This window comes from Clarias gariepinus, chromosome 19, assembly GCF_024256425.1.
Source record: "Clarias gariepinus isolate MV-2021 ecotype Netherlands chromosome 19, CGAR_prim_01v2, whole genome shotgun sequence".
Lineage (NCBI taxonomy): Eukaryota > Metazoa > Chordata > Actinopteri > Siluriformes > Clariidae > Clarias > Clarias gariepinus.
This window is the reverse complement of record NC_071118.1, coordinates 11,152,865-11,176,636: the sequence shown is the minus strand read 5'-3', so window position 1 is coordinate 11,176,636 and position 23,772 is coordinate 11,152,865. Positions and strand designations below refer to the sequence as shown.

At 35.6% G+C, this 23,772-nt stretch overlaps 2 protein-coding genes across 6 annotated transcripts; both read right to left on the bottom strand.

Annotated features, from left to right (window-relative positions):
- Positions 1–82: 82 nt before the first annotated feature.
- On the bottom strand, positions 83–13,643 carry trpc6a (transient receptor potential cation channel, subfamily C, member 6a). Of its 5 annotated transcripts, none has more exons than XM_053477957.1 (13): positions 12,833–13,643; positions 10,046–10,799; positions 9,775–9,954; positions 8,969–9,133; positions 8,014–8,230; positions 7,653–7,880; positions 7,282–7,546; positions 6,715–6,910; positions 3,474–3,695; positions 3,208–3,252; positions 963–1,038; positions 715–855; positions 83–552 (listed from the first exon to the last, which is right to left on the bottom strand). In XM_053477957.1, exons 1-12 carry the CDS (start codon positions 12,973–12,975, stop codon positions 722–724), a joined length of 2,625 nt encoding a protein of 874 aa, XP_053333932.1. In that variant the 5' UTR covers positions 12,976–13,643; the 3' UTR covers positions 83–552; positions 715–721. The 5 variants fall into 5 exon arrangements, 4 of the variants coding, with proteins under 4 accessions (XP_053333932.1, XP_053333934.1, XP_053333935.1 ...); XM_053477959.1 differs by having other exon boundaries at positions 3,492–3,695; XM_053477960.1 differs by lacking the exon at positions 3,208–3,252 and having other exon boundaries at positions 3,492–3,695.
- A 3,375-nt stretch (positions 13,644–17,018) lies between these two features.
- On the bottom strand, positions 17,019–23,382 carry angptl5 (angiopoietin-like 5). The gene is made up of 8 exons (XM_053477979.1): positions 22,779–23,382; positions 22,248–22,419; positions 22,041–22,144; positions 21,872–21,965; positions 21,652–21,755; positions 21,452–21,572; positions 20,375–20,560; positions 17,019–17,954 (listed from the first exon to the last, which is right to left on the bottom strand). The coding sequence occupies exons 1-8, from the start codon at positions 22,845–22,847 to the stop codon at positions 17,635–17,637; spliced, it is 1,170 nt and encodes a 389-aa protein (XP_053333954.1). The 5' UTR covers positions 22,848–23,382; the 3' UTR covers positions 17,019–17,634.
- Positions 23,383–23,772: the final 390 nt, after the last annotated feature.

Sequence of the window (23,772 nt, the reverse complement as noted above, 5' to 3'; positions counted from 1 at the left end):
GTATTTTTATTTCTTTAAGGCACATAATGTAATCACCACTGATTGTGGAAGGTCAAAGAACTTTTTAAGTAAAAATTATACAAGAAGAAATTAACTGAACTATGAAAGTTAACGATAATTTATAATTGACTGAACAGTAATATTGAAATTTGTAACATTTGTAACATTTAAAAATTTATTTCCATTTCACATTTGTTATATAAAGTTAAAATGACAGGTACACATTTTTTGTTCTTGTACAGATCTTCTCAGCTCTCAATCCAATCGTGTAAGACATATACAAACCCCTGACACAAAGGCTCAAGATAGTATTGCAATGTACAAAAAAGGCCATGTTCATTAGAACTGGAGTGTACTGGACGCTCGTTCTACATGTTTACAGTGTTCATTCTTTTATCATTTGTAATTGTTTCATCCTGGGTAGCGTCACTGGTGTTTAAATTAGGGTAGACCAGAGTGAGTTGGAGCACTATGCAGTAAATCGTTCCAATTATTAGCAGGCTTTAGTGCTGGCTCCTGAACTGCTTATGTTCACGAGCATCCTCTGCTTTCCTATAAAAGAAAAACAATTTAATCACAGCTATGAAAGTTTATCGTTTAAAGTCAGATATGTCATCTGGAGAACATTTTGAATTATGCTCATTTGCAATTTAAAAAAATGGCTAATATAATAGCATGATTCTGCATAATTACAAAAAAACGTCTTGCACATACTTCAGTTTCACTCCGCATTCAAGCATACACATTTTTCAAGTTTGCTGATAAGTTCGGCCATGCACTCCATGTTGTGCGACTTTTCTTCAAGAAGCTCGTAGCGCAAACTGGAAATATCTTGCTTTATTTCTTTCAGTTCACCTGCAACACGATCATATCGTGAATCACTCATAATAGAAAAATCTCAGTTATTCTCCTCAGTCAATGCCATCAAAGAAGAAAATGCAAATAAAACCAGTTATACTTACCTTCATTGACTTCATCAAATTCTTTGTCCATTTGAGCTTTGATGATGTACCGCTTGATTAGGCGCTTCATTATCTTCTGTGTAAATTTAAAATGAAAGTTATTTTAACCACACATGCACTGTCATATCACATACAGTATACTGTAATATAAAATAAAATCCATTTCAGCAGGATCAGCACAACAGAGCTTTCTCTGCATTTAATCTTTGCGTTTCAGCTCCTAATTTTGCATACACACCTACCATTAACATCCGTGACTTTGACTGCATGATGGTTGTTGGTGCCACATGGACTAGTTTGAGGAATTATCTTGTTTTTACCAAGGCATACTTGTCTGTACATTACAAGGAATTTGTCTTGGTACAAGATGCCGACATATGGAGACAACACCACAAACCATGGTCCAAAAGGAATGTGCTAAAGTGCTTCCTACACACAGCGCATGTATCTTATACCACATGATTCTTAGTGCTGTAATGTTATTTCTTCTTTTCATTTTCCTTCAAAAATGCAGTATGTCCCCGATTTAAGAACAATGGACTTTCCTAGATGCAAAGTAGCTCATATGTATTGTACAAAACATACTGCAGCGCACCTGCTGCAATATACAATATTTACAATTATACAGCAAGTTGTCCCCTTCTTATGAACAAGTTCAGTTCCAGAAGCACATTCCAGAAGCACATTCGTAATAGGATTTGTTTGTAAGTCAGAAAGAATCTTATACGCCTTTGACACAAATATACAATGCAAAGCATACCAATCCACTTGATTATATCTGTCCTCTTACCCAACACTGCTTTTACTGTATGTGGCCAAAAATCTTAACTGCGCCTAAGGAAATAAATCTCAATGTGAAATCTTGTCTCTGTGGCTTTAAATCACAAGGGGAATCCTGAACGGCATTTTGTTTCAGAGCAAATTTCCCCATGATTCGTTTCACAACCCAAAAATTTTCACGTAAAAATTATTTTAAAAGATATTCATATAAAAATGATAAAGTAATAAAACTCAATAACCTGCACTTTACCTTTGAAAAGAATGACCCTCAACTACGTAGAGAGGGAGAGGAGGGGGGTTACAGTGTAGGACGACTTTAACACACATACACATGCAAGGTTACACACACACATATACACGCACAGATGTTGACTTTACTGCTAAGTAACTGCTAAACTAAGTTTGCAAGGGGAATCTCGAACCCCATTGTGTCAAAGATTTCCTCTTTCTTGGACTGTGAACTTTGTTTTGTTGAGAAAGTGAACGTACACATTGTTTTAAAGGTCTGGTATATTGTATGTGTGCGTGTGGGGGTGCAGGAGAAATAAGTTTGTAGGAAAAATGAGTCTGCCTCATTGATTTTAATGAATCGGTCTGGGAGCATGATGATAGAAAATAGCTGTCCTGATGATGAATAATCATAATTTTAGAAAATCCTCAACGAGACCCAGTTTACAGTCCAATACAGCTCTGAGACAAAATGGCGTCCTTTCAAGTGTGCAGTACACACTTAACCCCTTGAAACTGTGGAAATACTGATGGTTATCTCATAGTTCTTTAAGAATGAAGAAACCTACCATAACTGCATTGTACTTTGTATATACATTGTATTTGAAAAGAGCTCAATTAAGAAATTCCAAGATTATACATCTGATTCCTGAAGAGTCTGTTAAATTGACTCAGGAATCAGATGTAGAATCTCGGAATTACTTAATTCCTCTGACCAGGACAGGATGTTTTCCTAAAAGAAGTGTCATAATAGACACTGTTTTCTGCTGTTGATCACCCCATTAAAGCATTAATTTAAGGTTTAAATACTCAAACTACCGTGTCTGTACCAGACAACCAAGCCATTGCCAAAGTCACTTTATAAGATTTGTCCACATTCTAATGTTTTATTTGAACAATAATTTGACCTGAATCTGCATGATTGCGTGCCTTGATTAGCATAAAATAATAGGTACAAGTATATGTTAATATTTTGAGACATTCCAGTATTTTTGGAATAGGTTTAAATAGGTTGATGTGGTTTAGGAAACAGTGTGACTTACTATAATCTATAAACACAGTGTTAGTTACAGTACAAAGACTCTTGACAGTCACTGACCATCACTTGGCTATATTTAAAGGAAATGGAAGCTGTTTAAATTTTATGATGTCTAGTGATCTACGTAAGAAAGCATTAAGCTGTACATCACTGTGCTCTGCAAGGCTTGATTTAAGAATTTTCCAATGATAGTCATACCTGATATCGATGACCTGTCATTTTGTTGGTTTTGTTCCGCCCTAACTGTACAAGTTGACCAAGAAAGCAAACAAAAGCATTTTGGGAAAGTTAGAGCAGGCATACTTATGGAAAGAAATGCATCTGATACAATACAGGAATGACCTTTTAAAACTGTTGTTTACTTTAACATTTGTTAACATGCTAAGTGACTGTAGTAATAATCAGGCGCTGGTGGATGCAGATAAAAGAGAAATTGTGGGATTAGAAAGATCATAGGGGATTACAGTTTGTGTATGTGTCACCTCACTGAGTTCTGCCTCGTTCTTCATAATGGCTCCATGTTTGTGGAAGAGTTTCACCAGAAGTGACTTTACACCCAGGCCCAGCCTGTGCGCAGACTTTGGGCTCGGCACCAGATTAAATGGTACAGGGAGGGTCCTGCCCTCCTCAAAGTAAGAATACCAGAGTTTGGCTCGGGCAAATTTCCACTCCACATCTGCATCATCCTGCAGGCATAAAATAAATAAATAAATACATAAATAAATACAGAGAACAAATCTAACGATTGTAGATAATAAGGCAATTAAATATGAGTAATCCTTTTAGACAGGTAAATTACTTTTGTAAAAACTACTGTTGTCATGAAGGTACTGTTACAATAATTAATTTTCTTAGCATGTAAAGCTGTTTTATCTTCTGTTTGTTTCATTACAAAATTTAGCTTCCTTTCTGTACCATACTGTAGTTCTTAGACATCTGTCATTTGCGTTCAACAATACAGTGCATGGTGGCATAGTGGTTAGCACTGTCGCCTTGCACCTCCAGGGTCTGGGTTTGATTTCCGCCATGTGCATGGAGTTTGTATGTTTTCCTAGTGGTTAGTGTGGGTTCCCTCTCGGTTGTGGTTCACACTTAACGGTGTGTCAGACTTGGAAATTGGAAATATCATGCACCAAAAAAGTACTTTAAAGGCCACGTATTTGACTATTTCTTAAACAAGTTATCACAAACATCCGAGGTCACTGTAACATGGCCGCCCGCGCGACAGATGAAGCCGCGAGTGACCACCCCAGGGATTTATGGTGGGTCAGATCAGAAGACAAGCGCAGTTGCTAGGCAACCCCATTGGTGTAACAATCACAGAGAACAAGCTGCACCTGGTTGGTAGGATACTTTTTTTTTTTTTTGGTAGGATACTTAAACTCCCAGAAACCAGCGCAACCTGTGCGAAAGGTTAGATAGCACCAGGTATGAGAGTTTTGCTCTGGTATAGAGAAAGAAAAAGATAGAAAAAATGAAAATGAAAAATGTTAATTAATCAATTAATTAATTAATTAATATTTAAAAACTCTTTTTCATTCTACAAGAGAAAATGGGGAACCCGAGCACAAGTTTGGGAAAAGTCGGGGAAAAGAATCAGAAGCCAGGCGGCACGCGCAGACATAAGCGCACCAAACCAAAAATGTGCGGTGTAGCAACAATACCCTGGTCAACAATACAAAACACCAGTAAAATACTCATTAAAACGTTACAGTTGGTTTTACTTACAGTACTGTGCAAAAGTTTTGGGCAAATGCCATAAGCAAAGATGCCTTTGAAAACATTTCTACACAAAAGAAACTTCTATAAAGAGCCCTCAAGAGTAATAAAATAAACATTTGGTGTTAAAAACTGTGCATGAAAAAAGTCAGTTGTGTAAAATACAGATTTGTAAACAGTTTTATAAACACAAAAGCTCTTCTGTTAACTTTGTCAAACTTGCTCTTTTCAGTTTTCATGCAATACCCAGGAGCCTTATTAGTTTTTTTTTGTTTGTTTGTTTCTATTTGAATACTGGTCTGTCAAATTATATGTTGCTTTTTTACAGTAAATATTCTCTGTAATGTTATTATTTATGTATTAAATTTTGCGATATGTTTGGTATGGTTTTGTACAAAATAATGCAAACATGATAAACATATAACAAAAAATGTACTATAGATAATATGGTAATAATACGCTAATATGATAAGACTTTTGCACAGTATTGTAAATCTAACAAAAGAGTGCTGCTGGCTTTGAGGTTTATGCTGCAGTTCATTCTCTGTTCCTGTGTGTCTCAGTTGCAGGAGGAAGGGGGGGGATCAGCTGCAGTGAGCAGTCCAAGCCACACCCCCTCGACTTGCAACTGCATGGGCTGGAAATTAGCATTTTTCATCGTTTTGCTCAGGAAAAAGCAGTGTGCCATTGAGCTCATGCTTTACATTATCTCCAGGAATTGTGACTAGTCTATTAATACTGTTTCTACTATATATGCAAAGTGGAGACCTACTTTCATGTTAATAATAGAATTCATGTTAGAATTTTGGAAAATGGTCACTGACTAAAACATTATACATTAGCAGTTCTTGGGTTAATTGAATGTAAATTGTAGTGGTTTAAAGGTGGTTTGACCTTATTCTAAGCTATTCTAATGGATTAGAATAAATATTTCATACTACTGGACCACTTTAGAAAAAGTTACTAAATAGTATGTTTTTATAGATACTACACTACATACTAATTATGCCACATTTATTATAGAAGTGCACAGCAGGTTTATAGCTTCTGTAGTTTCAGATATCCAAATCACATGTTGCTGTTCCTGTAAGTAGTGAGAAATCATAGCAGGTCTTGGCAATTCATAGCAAGTAGTGAAGTAGGGACTTTGTAGCAGTTGGTAGGTAAATCATAACAGTTCTTGACAGTTCGGCATGAGGTCGACACAGGTTATAGCAGAGTCCTAGGTGATTCAAATGTACATGTACAGTATGTCTAAAAATTTTGTATCAAATGTGAGTCAAGTGACCAGAAACTGTCAAGAAATTCAATCTGTGACAGTTTGGCATGCTCTAGCGAGACTTTTGAGGAATGTGGGAAAGTCCACTGAGTGAGTTTCTCAAAAGTTTGTCCATCAAACTTGGCATCATACAAAGGATTGATATGCAGAGTGGAGAAAGACTGCAGAAAAACCGACATAATGAAATGTTTCTTAGCAAGTAATTTGTTCCACCATTTGTTAACCATGGAAACTTCTAAATCTTGGGTCAATAATTTGAACATTTTAAATACAATTTGCATGCTACAGGATGAATAGAATAACAGAATTTATCTGTAATTTTTCTAGCTTTTTTATTTTTTTTATCAAGAAAGCCAGCTTGGAAGCTACCTTATATCATCTAAACTTAATCTAAAGTTAGTGTTTGATTAAGTTTCCAGATTTATTTTTATTTTTTGGGTTAAACAAGGTTAACTAATTTACATTTAATAGCTAGACATTAGTGTTTGATGAAAGGCACAAACCCTCTAATTTTTGCTTAATTCCAGTCACACATTAAGAGCTAAAACACTGGCATAAAACTTCAGTATAAAAAGATATTTAATTCCTGCTTCGCTCTTGCTTAAGTATGTGTATAGCTGAGTGTTAGAAACAATTTATCTCCTCTGACTAAAACTGGCTAGACATTGTTCTTATCATGTGGAAATGTATGAAAAGAAGTGGTTTACCTCAATCTCCTGAAAGGAGCTGTTGATCATTGCAATGAGCATATTGAGCAACACAATGACCATAGTGACGTTATACACTCCATAGAGCACATAACCGGTGTTCTCAATGAATATGTGTCCGTTGTTCACAATCACTGACTTGACCTCAGAGAGTCCAAAAATGGCCCAAAACAGTGTTTTGAAGCTTTCTTCTATGCTGTGGGGTTTGTAGGGTAAGAGAAGGATCAACATGGGATATATGGTACATAATATATACCATAGAGATATACAATATATACACCTTTACTATATATGTATATAGCATATATAGTGAATAAAACAATTTACAGAGCATGTGTTGTAACATTACTTTCTTCTCATCATAACCACCAAACCAACATAACACTCCTGTCTTGTGCAATTAATTCTAAAGTCACTTTAAAATCTTTTGAAAAAAGAAATCTAATTGCCTTGGGATAGGAGAAGAGCATGGTATTATTGAAAAACATTATTTTTGTTTTACACATTAGTTCCTCTAGTAGAGCACTCATAGAATGTATTTCCTTACTTATATTCTGTGCTACTTACGTTGTAAATGCATCATTCTGTTTAGCCCCCAAATAATATGAGTACAGGTTGAACATTCCGATCATGAAGGCCAGAAATACCAGAATAAAAATCACCATGAATTTGAAAATGTCTTTAACAGTCCTTCCCAAAGAGATTTGCAGTGGTCCAAAGCTCTCATTGGCTGGAAGGATATATGCGATTCGAGAGAAACTCAAAACCACTGCAATGGCATACAGTCCTTCAGAAATGAGCTGTGGATCTGATGGCACCCAGTATAGACGAGCTAAGGTGGAAAGAGAGAGAGCGAGAATTTTCATGTTTTTTTTTTGTGATTACACTATTTAATATTACACATGTTGGTAATATGGTTTTTATAGGTTTTTCCTCACCCAGTCTGAAGTATTCAACCTCTGGTGGTAAAGTTACATTTGTTATATCTGTGTAGTGTTTATCAACATAACTTTGTGCTATAGATGCATGCCAGTACGCCAGCATCCTTGTGACAATGGAAGCTATAAAAATCGCTAACATTCCAAAATCCAGCATATTCCAAGGTTCAAAGAGGTACTCTCTCGGACCCTGAGACCAGATCTCTTTGCATTCAGCCCAGATCATCCCTGAAAGAGAAAAGGAAAAAGGGTGAGTCATCTTTGGACATCGCTGCCAAATTCTGATACGGCACTATCAGTCAAGTAACTTTTGTGTACAGTAACATATACCAGGCTCATTGTACATATGTCTCAGACTGACCTATTACCCAGAAGATGATGAGCATCTCCATCCATGTGAAGGTAGTTGTTTTCATGCGAAACAGCTGTGCTGGATGGTCATGGACGGTCATATTTGGCAGCAGTTTGCTCCCATCGAAGCGATCAGCTGCATTAAACACTAACAAGCCAAGGAAAATAGTGAAAGATGCTCCGTGAGCCACAAACTTCATAAAAGGGCCTCGCATTATTTTTCCCAGCTGTTGAAAAGAACAAAAATAAAAGTCTGATCGGGAATGATTCGTATGTGAAGACATGTCTAAAATAATTGCATATAACTGTTCAGCAGATTTGTTTATCTGGACTGGGATTTAGCTAGATTTATTTCACATATATTTACTAGCCATGAAGCCACATGATAAACTATTTTAAGCACTGCTATTTTTAATTACCATGGGAACTATGAAGGATATCTCTTCACCACCCAAAAAGATGAGAGTCATAAAATGCAAAAAAAAAAAAAAAAGACAGGAAATTCAGAACCATGACAGCAAACTTTAAAACACTACAGAGTCCTCATTCAACATTATATTCTAGTTGCTGGCTATATGAATATATGGCTATCTAAAGGAAGACAAATATCACTTTTGTTATACGCATGTATACGTTTTGTATATAACGTCTGTTATATTGTGAAAATGGTTTAATGTGACAGAAATAATGTAATCTGTGTATAGTGAGAATAGCCTTTTCTTTTTTTAGGTGTTTATTTTTCACCATCTTTCAGGCTAAGTAATAAGGACCTAGATTTTCCCTTTAGGACTTAATTATGATGTATTTAAGAACTTGCTACAGTATGTGCTTGATTTTGCTGTTGTGCTTATGAATGTAGTGTTTAAATTTTTTTTGTTGTTACTACCACATTGTATATAGTAGTCATGTAGTCATTTTAACTACAGTACAAAGCAACCTGAATATTTATTTTTGAGTTTACTAACCTTACTACACGGTGCTACCCAGTACACCATGGATAAGAAGGGCAGTCCTATCGCAACACCAAGGACCACCAACAACTTGATGGCCATGGTCTGCTGTCTCAATCCAGGCAGATTCTCATACCAAATTGAGAGAAGTTGCTGCTGGCAATTAGGATGTGCAACAAACTGTTGGACACAAAAAGGGCAAGATTTCAGCATTCTGCATTCAGACGCTGCTTGCAACATAACTGGAGCGTAAAGTATCCATATTTGAATGGAAAAACTAAATGAAAATGTTCCAACTGTCATGCACTAGTGTTTATATTCCAGTTTGCTAGGGTTTTTCTGTATGTACAGTACATACCCTTTTTTTTTTTTAAATCCATCATAGAACAACATCTTGCTAATTCATGTTTCGCAAACAGGCATAATTACCTCTGACATTTTTTTTTTATTTTGATTTACACTATGAATATATATAAACACCAGGCCTCTAGTCAACCAGAGAAGGTTCTTAAATCTGTAGATTCTTGAAGATGTATTTAGATTGCTTCGCAAAAATACTCTGTGACAAGGAATTTAGTAAATTAGTCCTGAAGACGTCAACATTTGTAAGATTTTAGTAGGTCTCTAATTTGTATTCTCCTAAAGACATCCTTTAGTCCAATCTGTGCGTTGTTGTTTATTTTTCTAAAATAGGATACAAGACATCCAGAAAGCGTTATTCCTCAGTTGTTTTGTTTTTTTTATTAAAAAAATATGTTGTTTCTGGACAAAGTGATGGCTCCTGGTCAGAAATACTTCCGATCCCTGTATTTACACCTTACCTTTTTAAGTTCATACTTTATTGCAAGATTCAGTCGAGTGAGACTTGGTCGGCCAGGTAGTTCAGCACTCTCATCTACTTCGCCGTTCAAAATGGCTTCCACTTCCTCTGTGCTCCGACACAGATCTAGAAGTCCAACTACAAAGCTTTTGCATTGCATAGAGAGTTTCCTATAATCATTCTTAGGAAAGTGGTCAATAAAAGATACAATTTAGTAAAGCAGAAATAGACTGTCAGAGAGAACTTAAATTAAACTAAGGTATTAGACGTACCTTGAACTCCTTTTCAATATTGGCCAAACAGGCAAGTTCATTGCTGAGCTCTAGAGCAGCCAGCACTGGATCCTCATTGGACAGCGAGAGGTAGGCTGGACTGGCCAGGCCTCTGTAGGCATTGATACGTGAACGTGAGTGACTGAAGGAATCATATTTCTGATGGTAGTTGCAGGTATCACAGGTACAGAAATAGTCATGGGGTTGATCGATTCGTGCCCCTTTGCCCAGAAGGATGTGGACAATCTCATACTCATGGCAGTGTGATGCCAAGGTGATTGGCGTGATGTCATGAGAAAAGCGAGACCCGTCTTCGTCATATGCAAAGAAGTCATCATGCATTGCTGCCTCTCTTGGGCTGGCGGTTAATCTTCTGGAGTCAGCAAAAGCCTTGTGACTCAGAATGGCCTCAACAATCCGTATGTAGCCTTTGCTTATAGCTAAAAGGAGTGCGTCACCAATCCGAGACAAGTTAACCTTCTTTAACAGAAGTTCTGTAACCTCAAGGTGTTCGTTCGCTACTGCTAGCTGTAAGGCATTCTGGCCCATGTAGTCCACACAGTTCACATCCAGCCCAGGAATCTCCTCAAGCATTCGCCGTACTACAGGGATGTTTCCATACTCAGCAGCATCAAGGAAGCGCTCCTCCACAGGTGTAAGGCTATTGGGATGTGCGTTGAACATATAGGCTGCCCCACGTGTGGCCTGCCTCCTGCTTTTGGCCATGATCTGCCAATTCTGATGCGTGCAGTCACTAAAAAATAAACAGGCATATTGTATAAGAAAATGTATGTACTGTATAGAATTTAAAAACAGTCTGTAGCAAGGAGGCAGCATAAGTCTACAGTACAGTATAATTCAAAAATTTAATTCATGGTAAAAAAAAAAACTTACTAGAAGGTAGATTATCTGGAGATGCATTTACATGAAAATTAATATCCAACTTATGACTGGAATAAAAGCGCAATCAAAATAAAACTCCATCAGGTTATAACATAAGTTTGAACAGACTGTCCTGAACTGTCCCAATCTGATTAAATTTTCCATAGGAAAGAGCAGGGTGGTGTAAACCTTTGATAATTCATTTGATAAATATTAGACATGTAAACACTTGATATAATTGTTTCTCTCTTGTTTAAGTAATAATAATTTTTCTTCGCATATTTGCCCCATGTGAGGGTAATGTTGGGAGTTTTTTGCTCCATTACTAATTGGAGAACCACTTTTTCCCACCTCTTTTCACTTCAGACTTTTAGCCTCTAGACCTTTGACTGCGGAAGAAGCACTGATTGGCTTGCCATTTCCCACATAGTGAAGCATCACAGAAGAGGCATCATTCTGGTAACCACATATCATAATGCAGAAAGTGGGAACTGTTGGAAAGACAGATCTAGCCTAATAAGCCAATAAGCCTAATAAGCCAAAATAGCCAGATAGCCTAAACTAGCCTTAAAGTTGAAGAAGCCTGTAAATAGATTAGTTGAAATCTCTAGTCAGAATGATTCTAATTAGATGGAAGAAATATTGTCATAAATGTAAAGATTATTATGTAATAAAACAATGAATAAAACCTCTGGGAGGTTGCTATAATGTGGAGTTACTGTTACCTCCACACGTTGATTATTTTTCCACAACAGCATTTCCGTGAATGTTTTATTCTTACATAGCAATTGGCTAATTATGATATTTTTTATTATTTAGTACATATTAAGAACATTAGTTCCATTTTTACTTAAATTGTTAATGATCTTATGAACAAACCTTTTTTCAAAGATACTGTTTTAAAAAGATCCCTCCTGACCAATCAGATTAGAGAATTCAACAGCAGAAATTGCTTTCATTATTATAAGTTTTCATTTCTCACAGCTGGTGTCTTCTATAAAAAGTCATCTGTTACTCAGACCTTTGGCTTACATTAATTTGAGAATATCCATCTCAATGAATATCTGCAGTACATCTGTGTATTTTCAATTTTCTTTTAACCTTTATAGTTTAGACCAAATGTCTCGTTACTCATTGATCGTCAGTCTACATTAGCTACCAGAAGGAACAGTTGTGTGGCTTTATATTAATATGGCTTTATAATTTAATTAGACAAACATCCTTTCCTGTATTTTTTAGTTTAAGAGTAAAATAGTTGATTCTGCTCCAAAGCAGGCATTTTCATGAATTGTTTTTTCTAACAATACTTATGATATGAAAGATATAAATACAGAAACAGCCTATATAATACAATATAGTCATTAAATACAATACACAGATAATGCTTAACCAACATGAGTTCTGTTTTATTAAATAGCATCTTTTCTGTAAAGATGTACTGCATCATTCCTTCTCCTTTTAAAAAAAAACAATATATTGTACCACATGACCACTACACTGTAATGCTAGATCTTTTTAATTGTATATTGTATATTAGCAAAAACTAAGAGTATTGAAGTGCTGTAGTATTATAAATTAAGCACCATGTTTAGGTATATTCTTTTTGTAGTACTTATGTACACTTGTTCGTAAATAAGTAAAAGATTTATCAGATTCCTTAGGTTTATTAAACAGATCAGACACCAATTAAAATTATTTAACTAAAGGTGTTTTTTTTTTTTTTTCATTTAAAAAAATTATTGAAGTCTTTCACTTACATCATGTTTAAAAGATGCTTCCCTTTGGTATTTGATTTGTTATATGAACTAGGTGTTAAACTATATTAGAATTAAAAATTCTAAGATGGATATAGATTTAGAGTACTCATAACACCAAAGTAATAATAATTCATAGGAGCAAACCTACCTATAGTGATGTCCATAATAGCCACAACTGTCATCACAGAATTCAGCATTCACCAGAAGACAGTCCTTACTTCGGTTCCTCTTTCCATTTGAGTGTAATTCTGATTTATTTTTTTCTTCCAAAACAGGTCTCCTTTGATTCATTTTTTCAACTGTAGCAATGAGGCACGGTTACCCACCAGGACTCATAATCCAAACATCCAGCAGTAACGGATGGACTGTGTACTACGCTCGGACGAAACACCTTCTCCTACAGTACTCTGCTATGCTTCTGTCTAAAACTTGAGGTAATACAGAGTATCTAGGAATTTTGGCAGAGTGGCAGCATCTTCAGTCCTTTCGCAACAAACAAAGCATTTAACAATTTTGCTTGTTTAAGCTAATCCTCTGTTTATGTTCTAAAATTAACATGAGACTCAACATTTTTCCTTTTTTTACCCAAATGCACTCCTTCTAGAAAATAACTTTAAAATTACTTAAAATTGACTTTTTATGAACCATCTCCACAACAATCATAGGTCAATGTAAACTAATGTATATTGCAATTATAGCTAACTGAACTAAAATCACCTGGAAACAAGCATCAGTGGTTTTGCTGAGCAAAATTTGCTTTCCATTAGCAGCAAAACCTACTGCGGATGAAGAAGTCTATGAGTTAGTTTCTCTATTCCCAAGCAAGTGCTTTGTTTGTTCTGGGCTGCAGATCCAGCTGTGGGAAATGCCTTCAATGGAATTCCACACTGACCAATCATACTACACACTCCATTTTGTAACTCTCCTTCTCCTAGTCCTCCCTTTTCCACTAATTTATGTGTTCCTATGTATGACCACATCATTAGCTGACTACGTGCATGCACAGCTTCTCTGGTGTCCAAAAAGCTCCTCGAGGATATATAAGCCCAACGGATGGGGTCAAAAGGTAAATACCACAGAGAGGGTCATGGGAAGCCACTGTCTTGGTTCATTTCTCATGTTGATAGTGTTTCATACAGATGGCTTTAGCAATCAGAGACTATTTAAAGCTCCCTTTCCAAGGACAGAGCTTCTCAGGCATGTTCAATTTTCTGATAAAATTCCATAAAAATTATCTTCACGTGTGATATTTATAGAATAAAGTCATGAAAAATAGTACTACATTTTCGTTTGTCAATATATTGTAACTTACAAATATCATGTTATAATTATACTTTTCTTAGTAATTTAACAAAATATTTGAGGTAAAGGTTTATACTCCTAGTTTGATTTTTAGCACCATTTTATGTAAATTAACAGCATTTTCATACCATTTGTTCTCACAGCTTTTTCCATGATCTATTTGAACCACAAGCTTCATTTAAATAAGCTCTGAAAATACTTACACATTTAGGCATTTGGCAGACACTTTTACCCAGAGCGACTTACATTTTTTTAATCTTATTATACATCCGAGCAGTTGAGGGTTAAGGGCCTTGCTCAAGGGCCCAACAGTGGCAACTTGGTGGTTTTGGGGTTTGAACCTGGGATCTTCCAAACTGTAGTCCAATGCCTTAACCACTGAGCTACCCCTGGCCCATAGCTACACTGGTAAGTCACAATCAGATTGGGTTTTATTGACATTTCAGAAGAAAAGAAACAGTACATTATATTTTATCATGTAGATTTAAAGGAAACAATTTAAACATGTCTTTCATGATGTAGAAAATGATCATACACTATATGGCCAAAGATTTATGGCCCCTGTCCATCACACCTGTATATTGTACTGTATTTTTCAAAAGTCTTTAGCCACCCCTCATTTCTTTATATTTTTCCAAAGAGTGAGACTTTCTTGCATTTTTTAAATGTAAGCCCTGAAGGACTTTTTTAGCTCTTATTTCTGAAGTTACAGAGTGACCAATTATATCTTTAGAAACTTCGCAGTCTGTCACAGTAAAATATTGTTCTCAATTCTTTAATTTAATATGCATCATTTAATTTAATATGAAGAAATTGTGGTGACTCAAGAAGTGGTGACTCAAGGCTTATGCACAGTTTTGTATTTCGATGTTCCAGATTTAGTTCCCCCATTTTCTGTTGTTAACCTCTATTCTTCTCATATATGACTTTTCACTAAATTTTGCCACAAGAGAATTGGTGAACCACCAACCAATAATGGGCGAGAAAACCCTGGGAGCAGTGTAGCCAACACAATAATGTTTAGTAGGGTTGCATTCAGGGTTCTGTGCAGGCTTCCATGCCAAATATGGCGAACATGTCTTTATTCAACTTCAATTGTACATAGTCATGCTGGAACAAGATTGGACAACTTAGTTACAGTGATGGGAAATATTACTGCTGCAGCACAGCATTGGGGCCAGTTGTGCTTTGTGGCAATATTTTAAGGAAGCCACACATATATGATATGATGGGTGGTCAGGTGTTCACAGCCATTACAGTGTGCACTGTTGAGCTTCCTTTTTTATTATGAATAAAGGCCACTAATAAAATCTACACTTAATAAAGTCAGGCCAAACTGTCCCTTTAATCTGTCAAACTGTCAGTTATGTTCTGCATAAGACACTGCTTGTAAGCTCTGGTGTTCTGTTTAATCTCTGAAAGGACAAAATGATCTCAGTTCTCTGGATAGACATAGTACAGATGGTTTACCATAAACTGATAACTACTGATCTATTTACAGTACATTAGGACAGCGATGCCACTTGCGGGCCACACACTATGTAGCCACTTACAATTGCCTGCCAGGTAAATGGATAACTATAAATAACTGGCCACCCACATTAGCATGGTGTAACTTATTTTATGCCACAGCGCTGACAAATTCTTGATATGATTGCTCAGTAGTCACTGATTAATTTTTTCAAAACGGCTCTCCAGGGAAAATAGTCTCCATTGCCCATGCTTTCTAACAGCTAGTACAGTAAGTTCTCTACAAAAGGAAATTATTTCAGACTTTTTTTTACCGTAGTGACTTTGAGAGAGGAAAGGTAGACTGGTGATGGAACAGCTTTTTAAATTATAACAGGAACAAAACTGTTTTGTGGACCAGGGGCAGATCTCATAATTCTTATCAGGTACGTGTTCCATGCCACTTATCTGACGTCACCCCCTTCAGAGCGCAGTACACGACCTCACCACCGCCACCACAATCACTTTCTGTGTTACATCTAATAGTTTTATTGTAATGTAGGGACCACATTTTCCCACCGTGTATATTAATGAAATACATGGATTTTAACCATGAGACCTCTTAATTTCTTCACTGCTGTAGGGCATGGCAAAAAAAGAATTAAAATGAAAGGAAAGTAAAAAATGGTTTTAAATGTCAACAAGGACACAGAGGAAAGAAATGATAAATTGAGAGGATAGAAAGAAGTAAAAATAAGTGTGAGAGATGAAAATAAGCGTGCTACTGAATAAGAGAAAAGGACAGAATGGTGAGACAGGTAGAGACAGGGAAACAGATGATCCTGCTGTAGCTCTAGCTGGATTTCATGGAAGTAACACACAATTTGACAAGAAAATAACATTTTAGATTTACTGATAAATGTGAAAAAAAAAAAAAAACCATTAAATCAGTAATCAATACATGCATGGTATGTTCCAGACAAAGGTCTGGACATAACATAATTTATTTCCTACATTCTAGAACAATTTTAATTAAAAAAAAAAATGAAATAGCACATACTGTATGGAATTAGGTAATTGCTCCTAGGTAAGCTGCTCTGGAGTAGTTATTGCAATAACAGTATTGTCAAGTGGATTTGCAAAACCCATTAAAGACTATGATGAAACTGGCTCTCATGAAAACCATCCCAGGAAAACACAACCAAAACTTAACTCTGCTGCAGAGAAATAGTTCACTTAGAGTCACCAGCCTCAGAAATCACCAATTAAGAGCACCTCAAATTAGAGCTGTTATGAAGGCTTTACAGATCATAAGTAGCAGACACATCTCAATATCAACTGTTTAGAGGAGATTATTGCATATTTCAGATACCTTCAGAAAAGACCATGGAATTAGTTTCCATACTTTTGACTGGTAGTATATATTCCTATATACTGCCCTCCCATGCCACCCTGCACCAAAAACATTTGACATCCCTTCTCCACCCCATGTAAAATGTTGTGGACATTCAACAGCATTAAATATGACTTAAAATGGATACAAATTATAATGTGTTGTTTTGGAATAAATAAAAAAACATATATTAAATTGCACAGCCCCACATGTTTAATTTCGTTACATATTTAACACACAACACATTTAATAAAATATTAGATCCTTAATGAAAGACATAGTTTAGTTTAGAATCGTGTCAGTTTTTTACTAACTTATCATTTCCGTCTTTGTCAAATACTTATTGTATGTAGATGGCTTTTTTCATCTCTCAGTGTCTTGGAGTTGGTTTACATGTCTGTGTAACATGTACTTTGTATATATTAATATACGTGATAAAAATCAAGTCATATTGCACAGAGGGCATGCACAGAGTGCTTACTAGGAGGCTACAAATCAGAATGTTGTTTAGCTATGTACCCTTAGTGTGGCACAATACAAAATGTCATTTCTTAGAAGTGCTGCTAAACAATACACTTCATTATCCAGCACAAATCAATGGCACTGCCAGCAGAACACTTGGTTTCTATAAACAGGATAGCCCTAACCTAAAAGTGACATTTCAGTTCAAAAAGCAGAATACTAGCAGAATATTACAGAACTAGCTTTTTTTGTTTTGTAATGTCAAGTTTATTTAATTAAACTACATTCTAACTGATAATTTCTGAAAATGTTTACAATCCTCCACCTTTACAATTTTAAAACACTTATTTCAGATTTGAGCCTTCAACTCTCCTGATCTTCATTGTTACTGACTTGATGCTAACAGGTTCTCCATTCTTAGTCCACGTGTCCCAGTACAGGTGTGGCTGATTTGAACGATCTTGATCCAGCGGTGAGCCATTGAGATTCGCCCGGCCACACTGATTAAACCACCAGCCTGTGTTGTTCTGTTGCACGCTGCAGCTTTCCACGGCTTTTCCACCAAACGTGCAGAAAGGAAGGCAGCCATCATTATCTACATCTGAGGTGCTGAAAGGTGCAGTGTCCTGATTCTGCTCTTGCCCATATCCTCTGAACGCATCACCTGCCGAGAAAGACAGTTCTAGATCATTCTAATTATGTGCTGACCATCACTTTTAACATCTTTATGCATGTTTTTATTTATTTTAAGCATTTTTCATTTCCAATTCACTTTTATAAATGATTCATAAACATAAATAATTGCAATCTAAGAGTGATCCTCTTTTTAAGTCCATCCAACAAAAAGGCACCGAAAAAGTTAAAAATACATTACATATGGTATTTTATGTCAAAATGAAACTGAAAACCTAAATTCAACAAAGGAACCAAAAAAGTTAAAAATACACTACATATGGTATTTTATGTCAAAATGAAACTGAAAATCTAAATTCAAGGGCATTCTTGGATTATACACATTAGAGATCCAGACAGCTGAGCAAGTCATTCTAGTACTTATGAGAATTTCAGCTGTTTCAGTGAATCAGCTCTCAAATAAGTTTACTGCCATTTTTCTCTCTGGTCTAAAATTTGAACTGCCAATTGTTCTCCTTTGCCGAACTATGACTGAACCCTAATAACATATTACTCTACTTTCTAAATAACTAACTTTATATTAGTAGTATTTATTGCACTTTTGTACAAAATATATCTCTGTTAGGTTTTTCCCACAGTTCACCTAGACACTGTCACTGTAAATTTCCCCCTTCTTCCACCTTATTCCTTTTATGGTAATATTTCCTGGGGTTTGTCTGTCTCCAGATGTTTATAAAGCTTCCTGTCTTTATTTCTTTGGATTTCACCAGATCATGTTAAACCTTATACAGTTTTACTGTGGCAGATGGACATAACAGATATGGAAATCTGGTCCTCAGAATATAAACTTTCACTGTAAATAAGCTAGAAAATATTCAGACACCATCATGTTCATGTGTCTTTATGAAATTCCTGCTTCATAGTAAGGCTAACAATTTACTTTTTCTATTTTTCTACTTTCCTCAGTTAAAGATGTTTTATTAAAGAAGTTTCTAACATTGTGTTTTTAAATAGGTTTTTGCTTTGCTTTTAAAATTTATTTATTTATATAAAGTTTAGTTACATTGTGTTTTAAAGAAAACTTTTTTTAAGTTTTGTTTCATCAAGTTTTAAATCCTTAGTATTTTAAAGTCCTGTTCTGTCACATTTTGTTCCCGTCATGCTTTAAAGACATTTTGTTTTTGTCACGTTTTAATTCCTTTCAGCATTTGTTGACTTTGTATTCTCAGTTATACATCATTTGATGTAATTTGTAATTTAAGGGGTCATTTGAAGTGCACATTTAGTGTGTAAGCGATCCTTGATAGACATATGTTGATTTAAGGATCCATTTTTTAGTGTCTTAGGAAACAGGAGTGATGTGTATCCACAGCTATACACTTTTTATGTGCATGTTTTAGTATATATTTGCAGTCATACTGTATATGTATTGCTCTTCACCTTGGTTAAAGACATCGACTTATTGTGAGTCTAAAATCAATTTCCTGAGAGCATCTCAGAAACAAGGTGAGGTGTGTATTTGGGATCACACTTTTTGGTTATGTAAATGGACCACAATAAACTATAATATTTGTTTTTGATAAATGTGTACACTCCCCCATTGGTTGGCAGATGTGGATTTAGTGTGTAATTAAGATCCACTCCTGAGAGTGTCTCAGTAACTAAATAAGGTGTGTATTCGCAATCAGAGTTAAATTAAATTGAAAAAACTTCAAGTACCTCCCTCTTCTGAGTAATTAAAGTAAAATATGTAAAATTTTAGCAGGATTACATAAGGCAACGAGAACCACTTTTATTACATACTGTACCAAGGTATGTCGCATTTGCGAGAGAGATTGATTCGCCATAAACCTCTGAATAACCAAGGCAATTTCTTTACTTTGCATTTATGGGTGTTTCTCCCCCGGTCATGTATGTCATAGCCATAAGTCAGGTTCACCGGACATGTCAGGCAATTCTTTCCTCAAATTTTAACAACACAAAATGTTAAACAGGTTAAGGGGTGAAATTTAATCTGGAGGTACAGTATGCAGTCCAACATTACCCAGTGAATCATTAACCAATTACTGTAGCTGTTAGCTGGAGAATTTTATTTGAAACATTAGACTATTTACTTTAGGTTTTAAAGGAAAATAACTGACTTATAATAGAAATGATAGAAAAATGTTCCTGACTTTATTAGCCAGATAATATTTGCAAATGTATATAATAAATATAAAATACAAGGTCTATTTATTATTGATGTAGATGGTGAGACTTTTAATGCTCTTTTTCATTTAATTCTAAATTAAAAAATACTTATTTTTTCTACAAAAAAATTATCTATGGGTATAGTCTTATCAGATTAATAATCCATGAATAACATGGCTCATATGCCGCACATAAGTAATTAATAAGAATCAAAGTCCATGTGCATATGTTTTAAAGGTATGACAAGGAGTAACCTCTCACCTGCGCTACCAGCATATCTGCCGAGATGAATTGCAAAGAATTTGCTTTCGTCTTCCAGCCAGAAGTTGTCATAAGAAGCATAAGCAGTGGACTCATCTTGAGAGACGAAGGATATGTGAAGCTTAAAGCGGGTGTTCTTTTGACTCACTATACTGTGCATCTTCCTCAAACCAAGCCAATGCTCTCCTTTAGTACACATGGAAACAAGACATGAATATGCTCCTAATGACACTATTTATAGATTACCAGAAACACCAATACACCTGAATATGAATGTAATAATCCAATCAGACAATCATCTGGCAGCAGCCCACATACATAAAAACAAACAGTTGCAGAGAATAAAGATTATCAGAATAAAGAGGAACATGTAATTGTAGTTATTTTCCCATGCTCAGAAACTGTTTATCTCCTGGAATTTTTTACATGCAACAGACTTTAGAGTTGTAGTGATCAGGGAAAAAGAAATATCCCATGAGGGGCATTTCATGGGCAGAGGTGAAAAAAGAGAAAGACCAGATTGCTTCAAGCAATAGGAAGACCACTGTAACTTAAATAAACACTCAAACAAACAGGATGAACAGAAAAACACATCAAATGTTAATGCAAATGAGCTCCAGAAAACCAGTAGAAAATAGCAGAAAACCACATCAGGTTCCACTTTTGTTCAACATGAACTGGAATCTAAGGATATAATGGTCCTGGAGTACCTCTTGTCTTACACTGTTGTGAAAAAGTATTTGCCCCTTGCTTAATTTGTAAAAATTTTTTTTTTTTGCATATGTCATACTTAATAGTTGAGATCATCAATGCATGTTGTGTTAACTCGGGTAATCTTTGTGTAATATTAAAATTAGTTTATTTAAGTGTGACAAATATATATATTTTTTAATCAGGCAAGTACTTTTTCATGGCACTGTACAAGTTTGTGTTTTTTATTTCCTACACGCCTAATTCAGCTAATTATCAATTAATGTAGGTGTAACAGCATGGAAAACACAAAAGCATGTCAAAGGACTTATGGTGTAAAACAAGATATGAGAAATTATAAAAAAAATAAAATAAAAAAAACTCAACCGGGAAGGGGTCCAAATCCATCCAGGTAATTTGACCACACACGTCTAAAGTCAGTCAGGCCATCAGTCCGCCTCTGGATGACCGTCCAGCCTCCATCCATGTAATCCATTTCACAAAATACCTGAAACAATTGTTTATAACTCAGATGGCCTGGGCTTTGAACAATAACAGAATTCCACATAACTAAAGAAACATTTTACCTCAAACAAAAGCTCTGAGTTTTCAGGTTGAATAATATAAACCCCACTTGGAATTTTTGGTGTTACTGCCTCTAGTGTTTCCTTGATGTCTGTACAGTCTCTACCTGTGAACAAGTTTTATAAGTGTTTATATACTGTATATGTATCTAATTATATATATATATAAAATATATATAATTTATATATGTGTGTGTGTGTGTGTGTGTGTGTGTGCGATTACCATGAGCATGCATGGGCTTCACAGAAAACATCTCACTGTTGCTCCTCTGCACGTCTAAACTCAGACTGTGGACTTTGGTTGTGAGTTCCATTACCTCAGAATAGGAGAAATGTTAAACGTCATGCAGTGGAACTTTGGAAACACCAGGCCCATATGGAAAATTTAATACCTGGTTAGAGAGGAATTCCAGAGTCTTCTGCTGTTCATCAATTAAATCTCGGATTAGCTTTCTGGTGCTCCTGGTATATGTTGTCATGGCATGCTGAAGGTTACCTAATTTGCACAGAATATTTTACATGTACAGCTTAGTAACCAATGACCTCATTCTAACTCAATAAAAAGGACTACAAAATTATTTAACTGTTGAAATACATACTGCACCAAGAATGCTTCTCATCCTGCATGAGTTTCGCTGTGATCTCACACGGCACTGTGCATTTTTCTCTAGCCACATTTCTGACACTCTGTTCTTTCTGATTCTGTAGAGATGCATCTTCAACAGCTTCAGCTAACATCATGAGTTCATCATCTGCAGCACCGCTTATGTCCTATTTTTTTTTTAATGACATTTGATCTGTACATTACATTTCATAAAAATATTACCTAAAAAAACAGCTATAAATTAGAATTTTGTAAAATGCTCACTGGTTTGCTTAAGGCAGATATATTTTGTGCTTAGATTAATATATATATATATATATATATATATATATATATATATATATATATATATATATATCGTGCTCAATAGAGTATGTCATACACTGCATATAGCAGTGAGTCTTAAAAGTAGACCAAAACAAAACAAAACACAGAAAGGTCATGTGGTTAAATTTGCTTAATATATAATTTTAGGAATTATGGAAGAAAAACACAAAAACAAGAAAGCAGTGTGAAAAAGACTTACCACAGTCGTGTTGGGTAACGCAAGAAGATGTGGGAATATATAAAGCAAAAATAATGTGATCCAAATCATGTTTGCTGAGTTATGCTAAGTGCAGTAAGCGCATGAAGTTGCACATCTCTCAATGAGTCCTGAAGATACTGAGAAGCTGCATGGTCTAGGACTGCCTTTTTGGCCACAGTACAACAAAAGAAGGGTTGCCTAGACCAACTGAATTTTTTCCCCTCTCTCACTTTCCACAATCTATACAATAACAATAGTAAACCGCTGTTGTTTTATTGCACTTTGACAACATCCTGTATGAGCTATGAAAACCAGATGCTGAATTGAAATGTGACACTTTGGACTGCCATGTAAGCAGAGAAAAGCAGCAGGACTTAGAGAGGAGCATACGTAAAGTGCATTCCTTCCAGGAGCACAGCAGGGTCCAGCCTGATTTAGTAAAAGGTGGACCATCAGCAAAAGTGGACTTTGCTTTTGTTGGCTCATTATTGCCCACAGAACTGAGTTTGCTTTGTGTGGAAAATCTGATCACATTCAGAGGTTCTCTGGGAAGACATCTGTTGGGCATTACATAGCTCTGCTGAGTAAGCACACTTTTACCAGGTTTAGCCCGGGACTGTATCAATGCAGGAAAAATTTTTAGACTACTGGGAGTTATTAGTGAATTATGACACAAACGCATTAATGAATTTGTACAATGTAAATTATCATTAACCTTTTCCTCCTTTCCAAAATTATTATAGAAACTGATTTTAGGAAAAAAATAATTATACAGAGTGAGCCAAAAAAAATTATATCCATATATCCATTTCAGGAAAAGAATAACTTGTCTAAATAATTTTATACTAAATGTACACGGGTAGTGTATTCAGCTTTCCTCTTTGTTCTGTGATTTTTTCCCTACCTTCTAGGGGTGGATTGTTTATGCTTAATCGCCCCTGCAAGTGTGTAAATGTGTGTGCTTGATGCCCTGTGAAGGACTGCCATCCCATCT

Coding starts and splice junctions, on each gene's coding strand:
- trpc6a (XM_053477957.1), bottom strand. CDS start 12,975: ATGAATCAAAGGAGACCTGTTTTGGAAGAAAAAAATAAATCAGAATTA. Junction 10,800..12,832: donor TATTATGGACATCACTATAG/GTAGGTTTGCTC, acceptor TTTATTTTTTAG/TGACTGCACGCATCAGAATT. Junction 7,547..7,652: donor GGTTGAATACTTCAGACTGG/GTGAGGAAAAAC, acceptor TTTCCACCTTAG/CTCGTCTATACTGGGTGCCA.
- angptl5 (XM_053477979.1), bottom strand. CDS start 22,847: ATGATTTGGATCACATTATTTTTGCTTTATATATTCCCACATCTTCTT. Junction 22,145..22,247: donor TGAGAAGCATTCTTGGTGCA/GTATGTATTTCA, acceptor TGTGCAAATTAG/GTAACCTTCAGCATGCCATG. Junction 21,966..22,040: donor TGGAATTCCTCTCTAACCAG/GTATTAAATTTT, acceptor TCCTATTCTGAG/GTAATGGAACTCACAACCAA.